General features: G+C 44.2%; 2 protein-coding genes and 1 long non-coding RNA gene across 7 annotated transcripts; all 3 read left to right on the top strand.

Annotated features, from left to right (window-relative positions):
• The first annotated feature begins 3,911 nt into the window (after nucleotides 1-3,911).
• LOC127336844 (uncharacterized) lies at nucleotides 3,912-16,790 on the top strand. Of its 5 annotated transcripts, none has more exons than XR_011752819.1 (6): nucleotides 3,912-4,343; nucleotides 4,466-4,532; nucleotides 4,622-5,313; nucleotides 5,447-5,545; nucleotides 15,121-15,247; nucleotides 16,139-16,432. It is a non-coding gene; the product is annotated as an uncharacterized lncRNA (long non-coding RNA). The 5 variants fall into 5 exon arrangements; XR_011752818.1 differs by having other exon boundaries at nucleotides 4,463-4,532; XR_011752817.1 differs by lacking the exon at nucleotides 3,912-4,343 and adding an exon at nucleotides 16,441-16,790 and having other exon boundaries at nucleotides 4,367-4,532; nucleotides 16,139-16,229.
• Nucleotides 6,017-8,613, top strand: LOC127336843 (uncharacterized). The gene is made up of 2 exons (XM_051363707.2): nucleotides 6,017-6,188; nucleotides 6,455-8,613. The coding sequence occupies exons 1-2, from the start codon at nucleotides 6,148-6,150 to the stop codon at nucleotides 8,295-8,297; spliced, it is 1,884 nt and encodes a 627-aa protein (XP_051219667.1). The 5' UTR covers nucleotides 6,017-6,147; the 3' UTR covers nucleotides 8,298-8,613.
• Nucleotides 8,768-12,466, top strand: LOC139835090 (uncharacterized). The gene has a single exon (XM_071825071.1). It carries the CDS (start codon nucleotides 8,768-8,770, stop codon nucleotides 12,464-12,466), a length of 3,699 nt encoding a protein of 1,232 aa, XP_071681172.1.
• Nucleotides 16,791-18,530: the final 1,740 nt, after the last annotated feature.

Below are 18,530 nucleotides of genomic sequence, written 5' to 3'. Positions count from 1 at the left end.
AACTTTATAGATAGACTGATCATAATGTAACAATTCATCGGATCCCAACAAACACAACACCGATTACATCAGATGGATCTCAATCATGTAAGGCAGATCATGAGATCATTGTATTGAAGTACATGGGAGAGAGAGTACCAACTAGCTACTGCTAGAACCCGTAGTCCATGGGGGAACTACTCACGGAGCAAGATGGAGGCGGTGGCGTCGATGGAGAAGACTTCCGGGGGCACTTCCCCATCCCGGCGGCATGCCGGAACAGAGATTATGTCTCCCGAAACGGAGTTTCGCGATGGCGGTGGCGCCCATGGAGTCTTTCTGGAGTATGATTAATTGATATAGGGTTTTCGCGTCGCGAGGAATATATAGGCGGAAGGGCAGCGTCAGAGGGGTCCCGAGGGGCCCACCCCATACCTGGGCGCGCCCACCCTCCTGGCCGTGCCGCCAGGTGGTGTGGGGCCCCCTCGGCCCCTCTCCGTCTCTCCTTCGGTGTTCTGGGTCCGTCTTGGTAAAATAGGAGGTTTGGCTTTTGTTTCGTCGAATTCCGAGAATATTGTCCGAACAGCTTTTCTGGAACCAAAAACAGCAGAAAACAGGAACTGGCGCTTTGGCATCTCATTAATAGGTTAGTGCCAGAAAATGCATAAAAACATTATAAAGTGTGAGCAAAACATGTAGGTATTGTCATAAAACTAGCATGGAACATCAGAAATTATAGATACGTTGGAGACGTATCAGCGACTCTCCTCGTCAACATCCGCCCGTGTCGTGTGCGTTGGTCATACATGCCGCATCACCTACTCTACGGTGCGCCGCCCGCCTATGATGACCTTCGCATCTTCGGGTGTCGGTGTTATCCTAACACTGGTGCCACCGTGATACGTCTCCGACGTATCGATAATTTCTTATGTTCCATGCCACATTATTGATGATATCTACATGTTTTATGCACACTTTATGTCATATTCGTGCATTTTCTGGAACTAACCTATTAACAAGATGCCGAAGTGCCAGTTGCTGTTTTCTGCTGTTTTTGCTTTCAGAAATCCTAGTAATGAAATATTCTCGGAATTGGACGAAATCAATGCCCAGGTTCCTATTTTGCCCGGAAGCATCTAGAACACACGAGAACCGCCAGAAAGGGGGCACAGGCCCACCAAACCCTAGGCCGGCGCGGCCAAGGGGGGGCCCGCGCCCCCCTATAGTGTCGGCGCCCCTTCGACCTTCTGACGCCGCCTCTTCGCCTATATAAAGCCCCTGGACCTAAAACCTCGATACGGAAAAGCCACGGTACGAGAAACCTTCCAGAGCCGCCGCCATCGCGAAGCCAAGATCTGGGGGACAGGAGTCTCTGTCCCGGCACGCCGTCAGGACGGGGAAGTGCCCCCGGGAGGCTTCTCCATCAACACCACCGCCATCTTCATCAACGCTGCTGTCTCCCATGAGGAGGGAGTAGTTCTCCATCGAGGCTCGGGGCTGTACCGGTAGCTATGTGGTTCATCTCTCTCCTATGTACTTCAATACAATAATCTCATGAGCTGCCTTACATGATTGAGATTCATATGATGATGCTTGTAATCTAGATGTCATTATGCTAGTCAAGTGGGTTTTACTTATGTGATCTCCGGAGACTCCTTGTCCCACGTGTGTAAAGGTGACAGTGTGTGCACCGTGTGGGTCTCTTAGGCTATATTTCACAGAATACTTATTCACTGTTATGAATGGCATAGTGAAGTGCTTATTTATATCCCTTTATGATTGCAATGTGTTTTGTATCACAATTTATCTATGTGCTACTCTAGTGATGTTATTAAAGTAGTTTTATTCCTCCTGCACGGTGTAATGGTGACAGTGTGTGCATCCGTGTTAGTTCTTGGCGTAGGCTATGATTATGATCTCTTGTAGATTATGAAGTTAACTATTGCTATGATGGTATTGATGTGATCTATTCCTCCTACATAGTGTGAAGGTGACAGTGTGCATGCTATGTTAGTACTTGGTTTAGTTGTGTTGATATGTCATGCACTCTAAGGTTATTTAAATATGAACATTGAATATTGTGGAGCTTGTTAACTCCGGCATTGAGGGTTCGTGTAATCCTACGCAATTAGTGGTGTTCATCATCCAACAAGAGAGTGTAGAGTATGCATTTATCTATTCTGTTATGTGATCAAAGTTGAGAGTGTCCACTAGTGAAAGTCTAATCCCTAGGCCTTGTTCCTAAATACTGCTATCGCTGCTTGTTTACTGTTTTACTGCGTTACTACTGCTGCGTTACTACTGCTTGTTTACTGTCCTGGGCAAAGCACTTTTCTGGTGCCGTTGCTACTGCTCATACTTATTCATACCACCTGTATTTCACTATCTCTTCGCCGAACTAGTGCACCTATTAGGTGTGTTGGGGACACAAGAGACTTCTTGCTTTGTGGTTGCAGGGTTGCATGAGAGGGATATCTTTGACCTCTTCCTCCCTGAGTTCGATAAACCTTGGGTGATCCACTTAAGGGAAAACTTGCTGCTGTTCTACAAACCTCTGCTCTTGGAGGCCCAACACTGTCTACAGGAAAAGGAGGGGGCGTAGACATCAAGCTATTTTCTGGCGCCGTTGCCGGGGAGGAAAGGTAAACGGCACTCAGACACCGGCAACCCCGGCAACAAGCTATTTTCTGGCGCCGTTGCCGGGGAGGAAAGGTAAAAGGCACTCATACTTCGGTTCCAGGTAGTACTTTTCTGGCGCCATTGTGTTTGTGCTCGAAGCTATTTCCTTTAGATCCTGCAATTGCAACTTTTTGTTTCTTGTTTACACTAGTTAGGCATAATGGAAAACAACAAAAATATGAGAGATCTTTATGAACTTTATCTTGAATTAGGACATGATGTGTTTGAAGAGAGAATTAAAAAACCCATGGAACTTTATATGCATACTAATGGGAATGTTATTAATATGAATGCTTTGAACACTATTGTTGCTAATGCTATGAAAAATTCTAAGCTTGGGGAAGCTGGTTTTGATGAGCTTGATCTTTTTAGTCCCCCAAGAATTGAGGAGAAAATTTACTTTGATGATACTTTACCTCCTATTTATGATGATTATAATGATAGTAGTCTTTTGGTGCCACCTATTATGGAGGAGAAATTTGATTATGATTACAATATGCCTCCTATATTTGATAGCTACTTTGTTGAGTTTGCTCATGATGCTACTGAAAATCTTTATGAGAGAGGAAAATATGGTTGTAGAAATTTTCATGTTATTAAAACACCTCTCTATGTGCTGAAATTTTTGAAGCTACACTTGTTTTATCTTCCTATGCTTGTTACTTTGTTCTTTATGAACTTGTTTATTTACAAGATTCCTATGCATAGGAAGCATGTTAGACTTAAATGTGTTTTGAATTTGCTTCTTGATGCTCTCTTTTGGTTCAACTCTTATTTCTTGCGAGTGCATCATTAAAATTGCTGAGCCCATCTTAATAACATACTATACTAAACCTTAACAAACTCGATTTTTCTCAGATTTTTGGACTTTTTTTGGGCCTATGCCGTTGGCTGACACGTGTAATGTTGTACATCGTTTCTGTTTCATGTGTATTTGTGGGGGTACTTAGCTCTGCCTATCTATCTTAACTTCCCTGGTTCCTCACGTGGTGGTTATTCCTGGGTGCGTCTAGCCTATTTTGTCGATCAAAGCGGCAGACAAGAATCGGGAACCTCCACCGCTTCGACCTGCAAAACAAAATAGACTGCGGTTCCTAGGAGGGCGAGTTGGACGCCGGCGCGTCACCGCTAGCCGCCCGCAGCCCATGGCTGCTCGCGGCCCGCCACCACTGGCCGCTCGGGCCGCCCGCCCGCCCGCGCGCGTGACCGCGCCGTCGGTCGCCTACCCGCGCGTCGCCGCCGCGCCGCCGCGAGCGGTTCCCCACCGCGCGTCGCCGCTCGCCGTCCGCGACGCCCGTCCGTCACGCGTGGCCGCGCCGTCGCCCGCCGTCCCGCGCATCGCCGCGCCGCGTGCGGCCCACTGCCACTGCCGCCAACGGGATGGAGGAGGCCACAGCGGGCCCGCTGCGCACGCGCGTGTGCATCATCGGCAGCGGGCCGGCTACGCACATGGCGGCCGTCTACGCGGCGCTTCCCTCTCCTCCTCCGCCTCGTGGATCCCGGCTCCTGCGGCGCGTGGGAGGCTCCGCGGCAGAGCAGGCCGATTCGGTAGCAAGAAGGCAGTCATGGAGCCGCCGGAGGGGTCTGGCCTCCACTGCGGTGGAGGCGGCGGGGGAAGCTGCTGCTTCTTTATCTCTTACCCCTGCAGGGGAGGCACGAAGCCCGTTGCTTATGATTCATCGAAGGTAAGCGCGCTGAGATCGCCGTGTCTAGGACGACCCGCCAGCTTCTTCTCGCCGGCGTCGCTCCTCCCATGCTGCTTTCTTCCGGGCTCCCCTCTAATCTGGCTGAGGGAAACATGAAGAAGGTCGACTTTCCTGGACCATGTCGACGCGCAAGGCGGGGTGGACTCCCCTTCTCTCCAAATTTCCCAGGTTTCCTCCGCTGCCCCAAACCCTAAATTCGATTTGGGAATTCAGTGTCTCACATCCCTTGATTTCGGCCTCTGATTTGAGCTCTACAGCGTGGTTTGTTTGCTTCTGTGGTTTGGGTTTCAATTACCCGTTTCCTGTTTGCCTGGGGTATTTCTGATGTCTCCCTCAACCTCAGGTATTCCCTCTCTTACTTCACAACGCCTATTATATCTGTGGTATTGAATTAGTGGTTCTAACAATTCTGGAGAAAGTGAGAGGATACCGATGGTGGTGTGGTGGGCTGGCATGTTGTTGAGATCGGGGTGCTCTAAATTTCCATCTGTAGACCACCATGTGTGCATAGGAAATGAATTTTAGACAATTGTTAGTGTTCATCTCTGTTTCAATCCAGCATCTGTATTTGTCTGGTAGATTGCATATTTTCTGGTTAGTTCTCAGATTTGGCTCATTGCTAGCAAGATTTGAGAGATGGGTCTGCTTCTCAGATTGGAGAAATATGAGTTAACTGCTTTTAGCCATTACTCAATATTTTTCACTGAGCTAATATATCTATGCAGCTTGGCAAAAAAAATGATAGGAGAAGCACTTCAGATAATACTCACTTCAAATAATACTCAGGAGGTCTCTTTTTGGTGAAATATGCAAACTGTTGTTACAGTGAGTTTATGGAGAAGCCATCCAGCATTCTCCTGGTCCCCTTTCTCTTTCAACTCCTGTCTATGGAGAATCCACAAGAGTAGTGTGTACCTTCAATTTCTAAATCCCCAGAACCGAATCCAAGGTATTTGTTGGTTTAGTTTGCCTTTTACAATGCAGTTCGGAAAGGATTTAATAGAGTTCCGCATCTGCTGCTGCAGTTCTCTAATTTTTTTTTACTGAAACCATGCCTACCGTGTCGTTGCAATTTTTTGCAGGTTGTTCTCTCCAAATCGATGTGGTGCTAGGTTATTTGGCCGACATCTGGCTCTTGTGTTCGCACACCGATGGACAAGGAGCGCAAAGCGACTCAAAAGGTGCGCCTCACAATATATAACTTAGTTTAAGAACAGTGCATCTTAGTCTTTGGTGTGTAGATTAATATGCTCACTCATGGACACAATTAGTTGTTGTAGTAGAGAGGGACTGGTAACTGACATGTCTCTTCGTCTCTCCGGCGACGCCGGAGGCGATTCGACGAGAGCGGAGAGTTTCCTGAGAAATCCGTTGTGTGAGAGTGAGATTAGAGTGATTCCGACCAATCCCCGCAACATACACCTACATCCCAACAGTTCTACCTCAGATTTCTTCCCCCAATCCTTCAGGGAAAAACTGAAAATTATTATCCTCAACTCGAGCGACCCAAAAAGAAGCCTGGGATATCTCCACGCAAGATTCGCCGAATTCAGCAGGACACGACCTAGTAAAGGATGCGCTGCTCGTAGTACAGAGAAGGCGCAGATTACGCCAGCCCTTGATGGTGCGATTTCTGGCGTCCTTATACATGGGGGGCGAAAATCAAGCGACGGGCCAGGAGCGGAGGCGCAGGTTACTCTGCCCCTTGATGTTAGCGACGCGCCGTTGGGGACGCCACCTCAGGTAACCGGCGTGCTTATTCAAGGGGAGCGGGAATCAAGCGATGAACCTGATGCAGAGTCAAGGGCGATTTCATCGCCGGAGGTAATTGCCCCCTTTCATAGCAGATTTCCGTTTGACTCTCCACCTGTAGACTCTGTCAACCCCATGCTAGAACAAGAGGACACGCAGCTGGAGAAGGCCGTTGATAGGGGTATGAAAAGCCAATCAATGCTCCCAAATTCTCAGCGATTCTACGCTGGGAGCAATCACAGGATCAAGAAACGGCAGAAAATTGCTATAAATCAAGACTCCCCGAAGAGCAGCACACTACCACTCCTCTTCCAATTTCTCTCACTTTTATCCCACAGGTGCCCATCTCCTGTCCACAAGGCCGGGGAAGCGGCGAAGCTGATGATGGAGAACAACTCTGTCCAAGCCGGAGGCGGAAGCAGCAACAGCAATGCTGCTCCCAACAAGATGAGGATGATCGGCGTCGATGGGAGGGAAGGGCAGGGAGCTACCACTACCCAGGCCAGTCCCTTCCAACGGCTCAAGGGGAAGATGGCCATGATGGAGACGGCGACTGAGAAGGAGAAGAAGATTCTTGTCTGGAACATCTCCAAGAACAAGCCGATCTCGCGCATCAGGCTGATGGCCGTGGGGGTCTACCTCTCGATCATGGCGATCACCTCGAAGACTCTGCTAGATGGCATGAAGAGAATCTGGCAGATCCGGGGACACATCGACACCATGCAGCTACCGGACAGGAGGTTTGTTATCGAGTTTTCTGAACTTGGTGATTTTGAGCATGTAGTTAAGGGAGGCCCATGGAATTTTAGAAATGATGTTGTCCTAATAGAAGAGCTTAAGGAAGGGATAGATGCTGAAAGTTTCACCTTCTCTACCATACCCATTTGGGTTCAGTTTCAGAAAATCCCTTTCTACCTTCTCTCACAACAGTTAGTCAAGGATTTGGGAAATGAAGTTGGAGAACTGGTCACTTTTGATAAATATGCTAGAGGTGATATATGTGATAAAATCCTTAGAGCTAGAGTTCGTATTCCCATTGATCAAGCTCTGCAGAGGAGGGTCACCTTTAGGGATGAGTATGAGCAGCAGAACGTGACCACCTGTTTGGCTTATGAAAGGCTTCCCAATTTCTGTTGTTCATGTGGTATAATTGGACATCTAGTCACTGAGTGCAGGGCCCCTGACAAGGAGAAGATGGTGTTGTATGACGTGGGCATTGGGGCACCTCCAACACTCCCTGAAGACCCACGTCGCTGGCCCATTCCAGAGTTCACCGGGCAAGCACGTCAGCTACACACCTTCCCCTGGAGATCCAACCGGGGCAGGGATGGGTGGCTGACACGCACTGGAAATCGGCAACAACTTCCCACCATCGCGCAGGTGGCCAAGGACGTCGGCAAGCTCACCGTCAACGACCCTCAAGAAAGCAACGCCAAGGAAGCTGCGCCCACCTTGACGAACACCTCGCCCACGACCCTCGCGTCCTCGCCGCTGCGTCAAGAGATCACCATCGCCAACACCAACAAGGATGGTGAGGCCGCCCCTCCAGTGGGAGACACCGTCCTCGAGAAGCTGCCTCCGCTTCAGGATGAGATCGCCAAAAACGTGACTGGCAAGGGGGCTGCAACCACAACTATGCCCCCTTCCACTCCGTGCCTTCCCGTGAGCGCCAAGACGGTGGCTATGACCACTAGCACCCAGGTCAGAGAAGAAAAAACACTCGTTGTGTATACTGCCAGGAAGCCGACAACATGGAAGAGAACCATCAAGGTTGCTGTCCAAGACAACAACACCAAGAGCACTGCGTTGACAACCCAGGGAGGAGCCCTGGGGGCTCCACGCACTAGGCCGGAGATCGAGGAAGGAGATGCCCAGCTGCAGCCGAGAAACAAGAGAATCGTGCTCCAGGTTCCTAACATGGAGCAGTGCTTGGGCGTGGAAGGTCTGAAGAAGCTGCTTGAAGAGGAGATGGGGACCAGACAGCCAGAAATCAAGCAGCACAGCGGGGGAGCTGAGACAGGCAGCTCCTCTTATCAGATCATCCTTAATGATCCTGAGGTACAGCCCAAGAAGAAGGACAAGGAGGCAAACAATGAGGAGAACTCAGAAGACGAGGCCACCAGCACTCCTAAAGCTGGTCAACTGACGGGCGCGAAGGAGCGTGCCCGTCAGAAGAAATGAAAATCTTCGCTTGGAACTGCCGGGGCCTTGGGCAGCCCCGGACAGTTCAGGATCTGGAGCGTCTTCTGCGCGCTCATCGACCCAAGCTGCTCTTCCTCTCTGAAACTCGTCATAATAAAGTTGCTTTAGATAGCCTTAGATGGAGATTAGGCCTTAAGCACTGTGTTTCCTTTATAGATGAAGGAAAAGGTGGTGGTGTTGCGTTGTTCTGGGACGAGTCCATAGATGTAGAGCTGCTTAAAATAAATAGCAGAGTTATTGATGTAATGATCCATGATCAACAAAAAAATATGAAATGGAGGAGTACCTTTGTTTATGGTGAGCCTCGCAGGCATCAGAGATATCTGATGTGGGATCTGCTAAAAAAAATGAAACCTATGCAAAATGCTCCATGGCTTATGTTGGGAGACTTCAATGAAGTTATGTGGCAAGCTGAGCATTTCTCCAAAAGAAAAAGGGGAGAAAGGCAGATGGCTGAGTTCAGGGAGATGCTCTCTTTCTGCAATCTCTTTGACCTTGGCTACTCTGGGCTTCCTTGGACTTATGACAACAATCAAGACGGCCTCAAGAACGTCAGGGTCAGGCTAGATAGAGTCGTTGCCTGCCCTGGCTGGACAAACACCTTCCCAAATTTCTCTGTTAAACATTTGGTAAGCTCCCGCTCTGATCATTGTCCTTTGCTTTTAAGTTTTGATGAACCGCATACTGTCGCCCCGCAAATTCATTGTTTCAGATACGAAGTTCATTGGGAAAGGGAGTGCTCGCTCCACGAGGAAATCCAAACCTCTTGGAATGATCAGCCTTGCGCCAGCGACCTGGGCGACATCACTAACAAGCTCATTACAGTAAAAGAAAACTTGCAAGATTGGAGCAAGAAGACTGTGGGCTTCATCCCGAGAAGAATTGAAAAGCTAAGAAGAGACCTTGAAAGAGCCAGAAGATGTAGGAGAAATCAGAACAGAAACAAAATAAAGAAGATAGAAAGTGAATTGGATGAGCTTCTTCACAGAGAAGAGATCTTTTGGAAACAAAGATCCAGAATCATGTGGTTAAAAGAGGGTGATAGAAACACCAATTTTTTCCATAGAAAAGCAACTTGGAGAGCAAAAAAGAACAGGATTAGTAAACTGAAAAGAGAGGACGGTTCCCTGACTCAAGACCAACTCGAGATGGGGAATCTAGCCACTGAATTCTATCAGAAGCTGTTCACGGCTGACAACAGTGTCAACCCGAGTTTGGTTGTGCATGATATGCCTCGGAAGGTTACAGCAGAGATGAATAAATTCTTGTGTGAAGATATGTCTGAGGATGAAATAACGCATGCTCTTTTCCAGATTGGTGCTCAAAAAGCTCCCGGTCCGGATGGACTGCCTGCCCAGTTTTTTCACAAAAACTGGGACACTTTAAAGGATGAGATCATTCCTGCTGTGCAGTCCTTTTTCAAGACTGGTATCATGCCTGAGGGTGTCAATAACTCGACGATTGTGCTAATCCCGAAAACCAAGAATCCATCTGAGCTCAAGGATTTCAGACCCATTAGCTTGTGTAACGTCTTGTACAAGATCATTGCCAAATGCATCATCAATAGGCTTCGTCCATGTCTTTCTGATATTGTGAGCCCGGAACAGAGCGCCTTCATCAAGGGTAGACAAATTGCTGACAATGCTTTGGTGGCCTTTGAATGCATTCATACCATTCAACATTCAAGGGATAAAAAAGGTACCTTCTGTGCATACAAGCTCGATCTCTCTAAGGCTTATGACAGGGTTGATTGGACCTTCCTTGAAGCTGCGCTGATTAAGCTTGGGTTTGATAACCACTGGATCACAAGGGTGATGGCTTGCGTTAAGTCGGTTAGGTATTCAGTCAGGATGAATGGAGTTCTGCAACAAACCTTCTCCCCCTCCAGAGGCCTAAGACAGGGAGACCCACTCTCATCCTTCCTCTTCCTTTTTGTTGCCGAGGGATTCTCAAGCTGTTTCAAGAAAGAAATCGAATGTGGAAGGTTACATGAGCTAAAAATTACGAGGAATGCTCCAGGCATCTCTCATCTTCTCTTCGCGGATGACAGCCTCATTTTCTTCGAGGCCACGGCTCAGCAGGCCACTGTTATAAAAGAGACCCTAGATAAGTATGAAAAAGGTACTGGTCAACTTCTGAGCCAGGAGAAATGCTCAATCCTTTTTGGAAATAACTGCGGAGCAAACAACACCAATCTAGTCAATAACATCCTGGGGAACATTTCGGTCAACTTTGAAGAAAAGTACTTGGGACTCCCAGTACCAAATGGAAGAATGAAAAATGGGAAGTTTGAACCAATTAAAGAGAGATACAGGAAGAAACTCAATGACTGGACAGAGAAGTATACTTCTAGTGCGGCCAAGGAAGTACTCATCAAATCGGTGACTCAAGCCATCCCCCTGCATGCCATGAGTGTCTTTAAGTTCTCTGTTAGTCTTTGCGAGGATCTAATGAGGATGACTAGAAAATTCTGGTGGGATGAAGAGGATGACAAGAAAAACATTCACTGGTCCAGCTGGGACAAGTTAACTCAAAGGAAATCTAAAGGAGGAATGGGATTCAAAGACCTTAATTGCTTCAACCAAGCTCTGTTAGCAAAACAAGCTTGGAGGCTCCTCGACCAACCTGATAGCCTCTGTGCTAGGTTTCTTAAAGCTAAGTACTTTCCATTTGGCAAGCTCACGGATACTGCTTTTATCAAGAATGCCTCACCGTGTTGGCAGGGTATCACTCATGGCCTTGAGCTCCTCAAACAAGGTGTTGTCTGGAGAATTATAAATGGAAAAAAGACAAGAATTTGGAGAGATAATTGGATTCCAAGAGGACAGCTAAAAATCACTGGAAATCCCACAAAGTCAAGGCTCAGATGGGTTGCCGATCTCATTGATCAAGAAACAAATGATTGGAATGTGAATCTTGTTAGATCTATTTTCTATCCTCACGATGCCGAGGAGATCCTTAAAATCAGAATCCCTTTTATCCTTGGAGAAGACACCCTGGCATGGCACCCAGATAAGCATGGTATCTTCTCGGTTAAGAGTGCCTACCACTTGGCTCTGGAAAATAAATCCAATTCTCCTTGCTCTAGCTCGAGCTCGCAGCCGACGGGAGATAGAAGGATTTGGGACCTCATTTGGAAATCTAAAGCACCACCTAAGATTAAAATTTTTGGCTGGAAACTTGCCTCCAAGGGCTTAGCCGTTCAAGCCAAGAGATCAAAAATTGTAAAAGGTACTGTCCCTACATGTACCATCTGCGGCATCGAACCGGAAACTGAATACCATGCTACCATGGTATGCCCCAAAGCTAGAGCCCTTCGTCTGAGAATGGAAAAAGTCTGGAACCTACCAAAGGAAGAAGATCTGAGAGAAACAGGGCCTGAGTGGGCTCTGAATATTCTGGCTAACCAAGATGACAGTATGAGATGCAAAATCCTGTTTCTTTGGTGGAGAGCTTGGCATCTTCGAAATAACTCCATTTTTGGGGATGGTAAAGCCATGATAGATGACTCAGCCTGTTTTATAGAAAATTACTACAACACCACCATGCAGCTTAATTTTGGTATGCCGACACCAGACCGCAAAGGCAAGTGTTTACTTAGTCCTGTGGCTGCTTCTAGAAATGAGAAGGATAGGAGAACCACTACCCAAAAATGGACTAAACCTCCGCTGGGCTGGGCTAAGATAAACACTGACGCCTCCTTCATCTCTGCAAATGGCGCGGCTCATTGGGGAGCCATCGTCAGGGACGACCAGGGTAATACGATTTCCTCGGCCTGGAGCCCCATTCCGAGATGTTCTACCGTTGAAGAAGCCGAAGCAATTGCTGTCCTCGAGGGACTTCGGTTGGCATCCACAGTGGGCACCCCGTGTTGCCTCGAAACTGACTGCAAAAGTGTAACTGATGCGTGGAACTGGGACACAATTAAGAGATCGCAAGCTGGCATAGTGATCAACGAAGCAAAACATGCGGCTCTGTCCTTCCAGAACCTGAAGATAGAGTTCATCCCGAGATCCGCTAACGGTGCTGCACACCGCCTCGCTGCTTTTAGCAGATCTACTGGGTGTAATGGCGTCTTGTATGGCTCTGTTCCTGAGTGTGTTTTAGATCAAGTCTTGAGTGATTGTAACCAAAACAATATTCTCTGAGTAATACAACACATGTTCAAAAAAAAAAAAATTAGTTGTTGTAGTTTGAATTTTTGATAATAGAGTATTCCTGCCATGTTGTACACACACGTTTAGGATTCAACGAGTTGTGGCATGTTTTATCCTATGAACATCGGTTTAGATGTCCTTTGTCCTATATAACAACTGACTTCACTTGGAATGAAAGCTGCAGAGAATAGATATAGACAAATAAATCAGTTTACTTTGAAATAAGAACGCATGTTAACTTTTGAACGATTCAGAGAACTAACTTAGGTATCTTTGACTCTCCAAGATTTTTATTCTGTAAAAAGTGTCACTTTGCCTGCTTACATCCTTACCATTGTTTTGTGTTTCCTATTTTAATTATACACTGAACTGAGAAAAATACACAAGAAAATGTAGATACTTTGCATCTTAATGTTCTACCCTTTTCAGTATATGTGATGCCATATGCTCCTTGCTCAGATCACAGAACTGCCAATTTCAGTATATTCGAATTTTTGTTTCGTCTTCTTACAAAATACAATGGCCATCATCGTTAGAATATTAAATAGAAGGTCCATAGACCTTAAGATTTACAGAGAATACATAGGTACTTCAAGAAGTGATGGTCTATCTCTTATACATTTGTCTTCTAATCAGTATTGGGGATACCGTGATGATCCAAAGGAAACTCCCAACATGCGCTACAAAATCATTGACTTATAGTATTGATGGTAAGCATTATTAACTAATGTTTGGAAAGAAAAATTATGAGGAAGATGAATTAGTTGAACTATCACCAAGTAGTGTTTTGTGATTCTTGAAAGGCCAACTGGTCTTTTCTCTCAGCCTACAAAGTAATTCCTCTTGGATTGGTGTTAATGTTAAGTGTATTTCAAATTGGTCCAATTATTTACGGTTGCAACAGAAAAGGAGGTACAATAAATATTTTCTCCATTCTTGATGTCCAATACATTATAATATTGACACTCGTGGAACTTCTCATTTTCTTCAACCATTCTTATTTGACATACGACTGACATTTTTATCATGAGACAAGTTAAAATTTGTCTGGGCTAGAAAGAAAGCAGTATATACAGATCAGACTTCAGTTCGCATGAAAGATACGTATTTCCATGTATAATTTCTCTTTCGTCCATTCGAATAAATACTTAGATCGTGTGCTCTTTAATCTTGCTCCCACTATTTGAGCTTGGTATGGCACAAATAGGTAGAATTTGGGGGTAAACTTCAACAAACATTGGTATTTTGCCTTTTCTGCAAAGTCTTGATAAATGATATAATTGGTTTCTGCAATGCTGATGATCTAAACGAGCGTATGTAGATAGGAGAAAAGGTTGTTTTATAGCAGTATTATTATACCCTTGCTGAATATACATGTATATTCTCATCAGTTTACTTCAAGCACAAAGTTAGGAGAAATTGGATTTTATAGCCTGACAAGTAATTAATGAAGTTGTTGCTTAATGATATTTTAATAAAAAATAGGAACATAGAGGCACAGTGCTAAACAAGTGTTCTGAATGATATATATTCTCAGAAATTTACTTCAAGAATACAGTTAGGATGGATTTTATTATCTAGCCCAACAAGCGATAAATGAAACTGCCGCTTAATATCATCTTCCTCAAATATCTCGGGGTAAGAGTTCTGAATGATATGTGAAACCTGTCTTTTGCTGTTTATAGTGGCAGCATTTGAAAGGTCAATAAAATTACACCATTTATAGATTTTCTATTTCCATTTATGCTAGCTGATTGTTGTATCAGTATCGGTGGGTCTTTTGAGGTGATTCAACCATTCACATGGATATGCTAGCTCTTCTCCCAGTGTGTTGTTGTCAACTTGATCTTAATAGTGCATATCTCAAACTGACAAGTATGGAACTCTGTGTGTGTGTGTGTGTTTTTACTCTCAGCTAGATATACAAATTGTAGCTCAAGTTTTTAGCAGACCTCCGTTCAGCTTTTCAACAATTAATTTTCCACGATAGTTTGGAATTATAGGTAAGAATGCTGCACTTGAGGTCAGAGCATAAAGTATTTTTTACCTAGCAATACCATCAGTAGAAAGTAGCAAAAAAATTCAAACAAATGTAGCTTTAGTAATAATTTCCATTAAATATGGATAGATTAGTTGTTAAATATTTCTCATGTAACATATGTGTATGACATGTCGGGAATACATTACTAGATACTAAAATTTCAGTGAACTGGAATGTTTAACCATTCTTTTACTAATTTATCCTTAGCTAAGAAATAGACCATCTCTATGGAATTTGAATATTTGATGAGAGTTCTGCCACCACCACTTTGTCTTGAGGACATTTACTATTTTTATTTTGATAGGACATGTCACTTTCTGCTACATATGTATTTGTAATTCAAGACCCAGATGCTTTACTGGTTTCACCAAGGAATCACCGATTTTTCTTCAATCTTTATAACTCTGAGGATCGTTGAATTGCCACAACAGGTCCTCTCTCACTCCATTTGTTCTCCCTTTCTTTTCGACCTGCTGTTTGAATCTTTCCATTGCCGTTGCTCTGTTTTGATTGGTACCATAGTGAGCACACCATTGAAAATTACTCTTGATGTTCATGTCTGGTTTGTCTCCCCTGTGCTTATGTATTCATGTGCTAATTTCAGATATGTGTGCGTCCAAGGCATCAGTGGAACATATCTTGGGCACGTGGTGTGGCGCGCATCGAGTACAGAGATCAAGGAAGGCGCAAAAAACATATAGCAGTTGGATTTCATCTTTGTCGATCGCTAGGTACCCTGCTTAGCACTCACCCTACTACCGATATATTAATTATTTCACTTATTCTCTCACAACAATGAGTACCTATATATGTTATTTAATAAAAAAAATTCCCATGACAATCCCTATCGGGGCAAATAAGTCTATGTTTCTTTGTGTAAGCTCATTATAATCCATATTCGTAGATGACAACTTCTGTTTCATGTTTAGTCATGTTACTTGCACCGGTACCTAATCATGTTCTCAAACAAACATGGCCAGCCTAGCATTTGTTCCTTATTATGAAAAAGTAGAACGCCTATGCGAATAGGTGCTTAGCTCCTCGCTGAAGTACAATACTCAAGTAAAACAAGCAACTTTATACAAACAAATCACCAGCTGGAAAGAAATTTCACTATAAAGTTAGCACACTACACTCTTACATATATATGCTTTACCATTTTCATACAATCTGACAAATTCTATTGAATATGTGTACTGAATATGCTTGCAATAGACGAAACTGATGCGCTAACTAATGAAACTGGAAATATCATATACAAAGACCTACTGGGGCATCTCTAAGAGTATGCACTTGAGATCATATCATGGTTGCAGGTACATTTATGACCTTAGACATAGCTTCAGGTATATATGTGTTGTACATTTAGACAATTAAAATGTTTCCTCTTCCTTTATTTACAATGTTCATTTCATGTGGAAGAAATTGGGCAGCTTACATCTATCGCTGCACGTTTTGGGCAAACCACGTTGTGTATCATGCAATCAGTTATTTTGTCTGCCACTTCTGCAGCATGGCACATCTATAGTTATTTGTTACTTCAAGTTTAGAATATGCTTCAGGTAAATAGAAATATTTTTGGTTGAACATAAGATATTAATTCTGAACTTCTATCCTTGCAGTAAACATCAAAACCTCACCTCCAGCAACAGGTCAAGCTGACCTGAAACTCTGAAAGAGAGAAGGAAAGCAGTATTCCATCGAAAATACCATGTAAAGTGTTATCCATCTACAAATCGATGTAGAAAGTATAAACACGATCAGTGTGTCATGGTATAAAGAACTTAAGTGTCCATGTAATGCCAAGAAAATTATTATCCACCTACCTCCTGCTGTAAAAAGCTAGCACACTACCAGTGAAACCCTGACATCTTGGTTGTAAGCTGTAACTGATTTTGTTCAGTCATTTTCTCCTATGCTACAGGCTGAATGTCTACTGGAAGAGGAATTATAGCTGCTTACACAGTTCATGGAATGCTTTTTGGAGACAAGGAAGAGGAGCCTACAGAGTGGGAGAAAAGATACAAGGAAATCATCAAAATGAAGAGCCGACACACAAACAATGTATTCAATTCGGCCATTTTTTGAGAAATATACGTGCATGTTTCCTGCATTGCAACTCACTATGTATTTAGTTCGGCCCTTCTTTTTGAGATGGAACAGTCATTCCAATCAGCTTTGCTCGGCAAGATCGCCAGGCATGGCCCTGGTTACATCCACTGGATAGTTATCACGCCACACATTGTGGTAACCCAACGGCTCAGCCCGCACCCATTGCCATTACGTTGACGATTTTCATAGATAATGCTATAAACTTAATACATCATATATGGAGATGAACTTTTAGTTATATATAAAAAAATCCCAGGGGCGCTGCATCATAATCAGTAGAGGTGACCGCTTTCTTCAGTACGTGCAGTACTGTTCCGCTATTGCAATGGAATGGAGTAGTAGAGCTTGAGCATCTGTTGCAATCGCACCTCCTGCATTCGTCATCAGCTCCAGCGAAAATTGATTTCCTGTCACCATCCAATTATTCTTCACGTGGTGGATAAATTAAATTCAAAACACCAAAATAACGATATTATTTGACTCTTTGATTTAACAATCCATGTCAACATAACATATTTCAATACCCAAGAACAAAAAAATGTGATACAAACATATACAGCCACGTGTGTCGGTGTGTGGCATGCCCCGCGCCACGAATTAGACCGCCAATAAGCCAATCACCGATTGGCTACTTGGACCAAAACCCATCCGCACTTCCGTCAATGGCGCAACAAGCTCCTCTGCGAAGAAACCAAACCCCCTACCCACACTTCTCAAGTTAGAACAAGGAATATGTTTCAGTAACGCCAAGCAGTAGATCAGGGCAGAGACCTCTCTGCCTCCCTAATGCAGTCCATCCCCTCACTTTTTGTCGATTCCATCATTTAGTGTGATTTTTACATTTCATCTATGTTGTGTTTACATCTTTCGATTGTATTCCGGATTTGTATAGTAAGGAATTGCATGCAAGAAACTAAAGCAGTTGGCCGATGATGTATCCATTATTAATATTCTGTTATAATTAAGATTTAATAATCGAGGCCCACAAAACAGTGACTACCATATTTATGCACAATAGAAGTCCAAAAGTAATTTACTACTACTGAAACTTCTACTAGGTATACCAACATAGAAGTTTTAGTTTATCCAAATTATTATATGTATTACAATCTAAATGGTGTATCACTTCTCACAAAAAAAAAATCAAATCATGCATCCATGTTATTTCACCTGCTTTTCCACCATACGGGCGCGGCGTGCCGCCGCGCCAATTCTTGCTAGTGGCTATAAAGAAAGCACTTCTTGGGAGATAACCCATGTGTTTATCTTGCTACAGTACCTCTATTTTATATTTGTGTCTTGGAAGTTGTTACTACTGTAGCAACCTCTCCTTATCTTATTTTATTGCATTGTTGTGCCAAGTAAAGTCTTTGATAGTAAAGTCAATACTAGATTTGGATTACTGTGCAGAAACAGATTTCTTGCTGTCACGAATTTCGACCTGCCACTCTGTAGGTAGCTCAGAAAAATCTGCCAATTTACGTGCGTGATACTCAGATATGTACGCAACTTTCATTCAATTTGGGCATTTTCATCTGAGCAAGTCTGGTGCCACTTTAAAATTCGTCTTTACGGACTGTTCTGTTTTGACAGATTCTGCCTTTTATTTCGCATTGCTTCTTTCGCTGTGTTGGGTGGATTTCTTTGTTCAATTACCTTCCAGTAGCTTTGGGCAATGTCCAGAAGTGTTAAGAATGATTGTGTCACCTCTGAACATGTGAATTTTTGATTATGCACTAATCCTCTAATGAGTTTGTTTCGAGTTTGGTGTGGAGGAAGTTTTCAAGGGTCAAGAGAGGAGGATGATATACTATGATCAAGAAGAGTGAAGAGTCTAAGCTTGGGGATGCCCCGGTGGTTCACCCCTGCATATTTTAAGAAGACTCAAGCGTCTAAGCTTGG

The sequence above is a fragment of the Lolium perenne genome, chromosome 2 (assembly GCF_019359855.2).
Source record: "Lolium perenne isolate Kyuss_39 chromosome 2, Kyuss_2.0, whole genome shotgun sequence".
NCBI classification, from domain to species: domain Eukaryota; kingdom Viridiplantae; phylum Streptophyta; class Magnoliopsida; order Poales; family Poaceae; genus Lolium; species Lolium perenne.
This window is presented reverse-complemented; position numbering and strand designations above follow the sequence as displayed.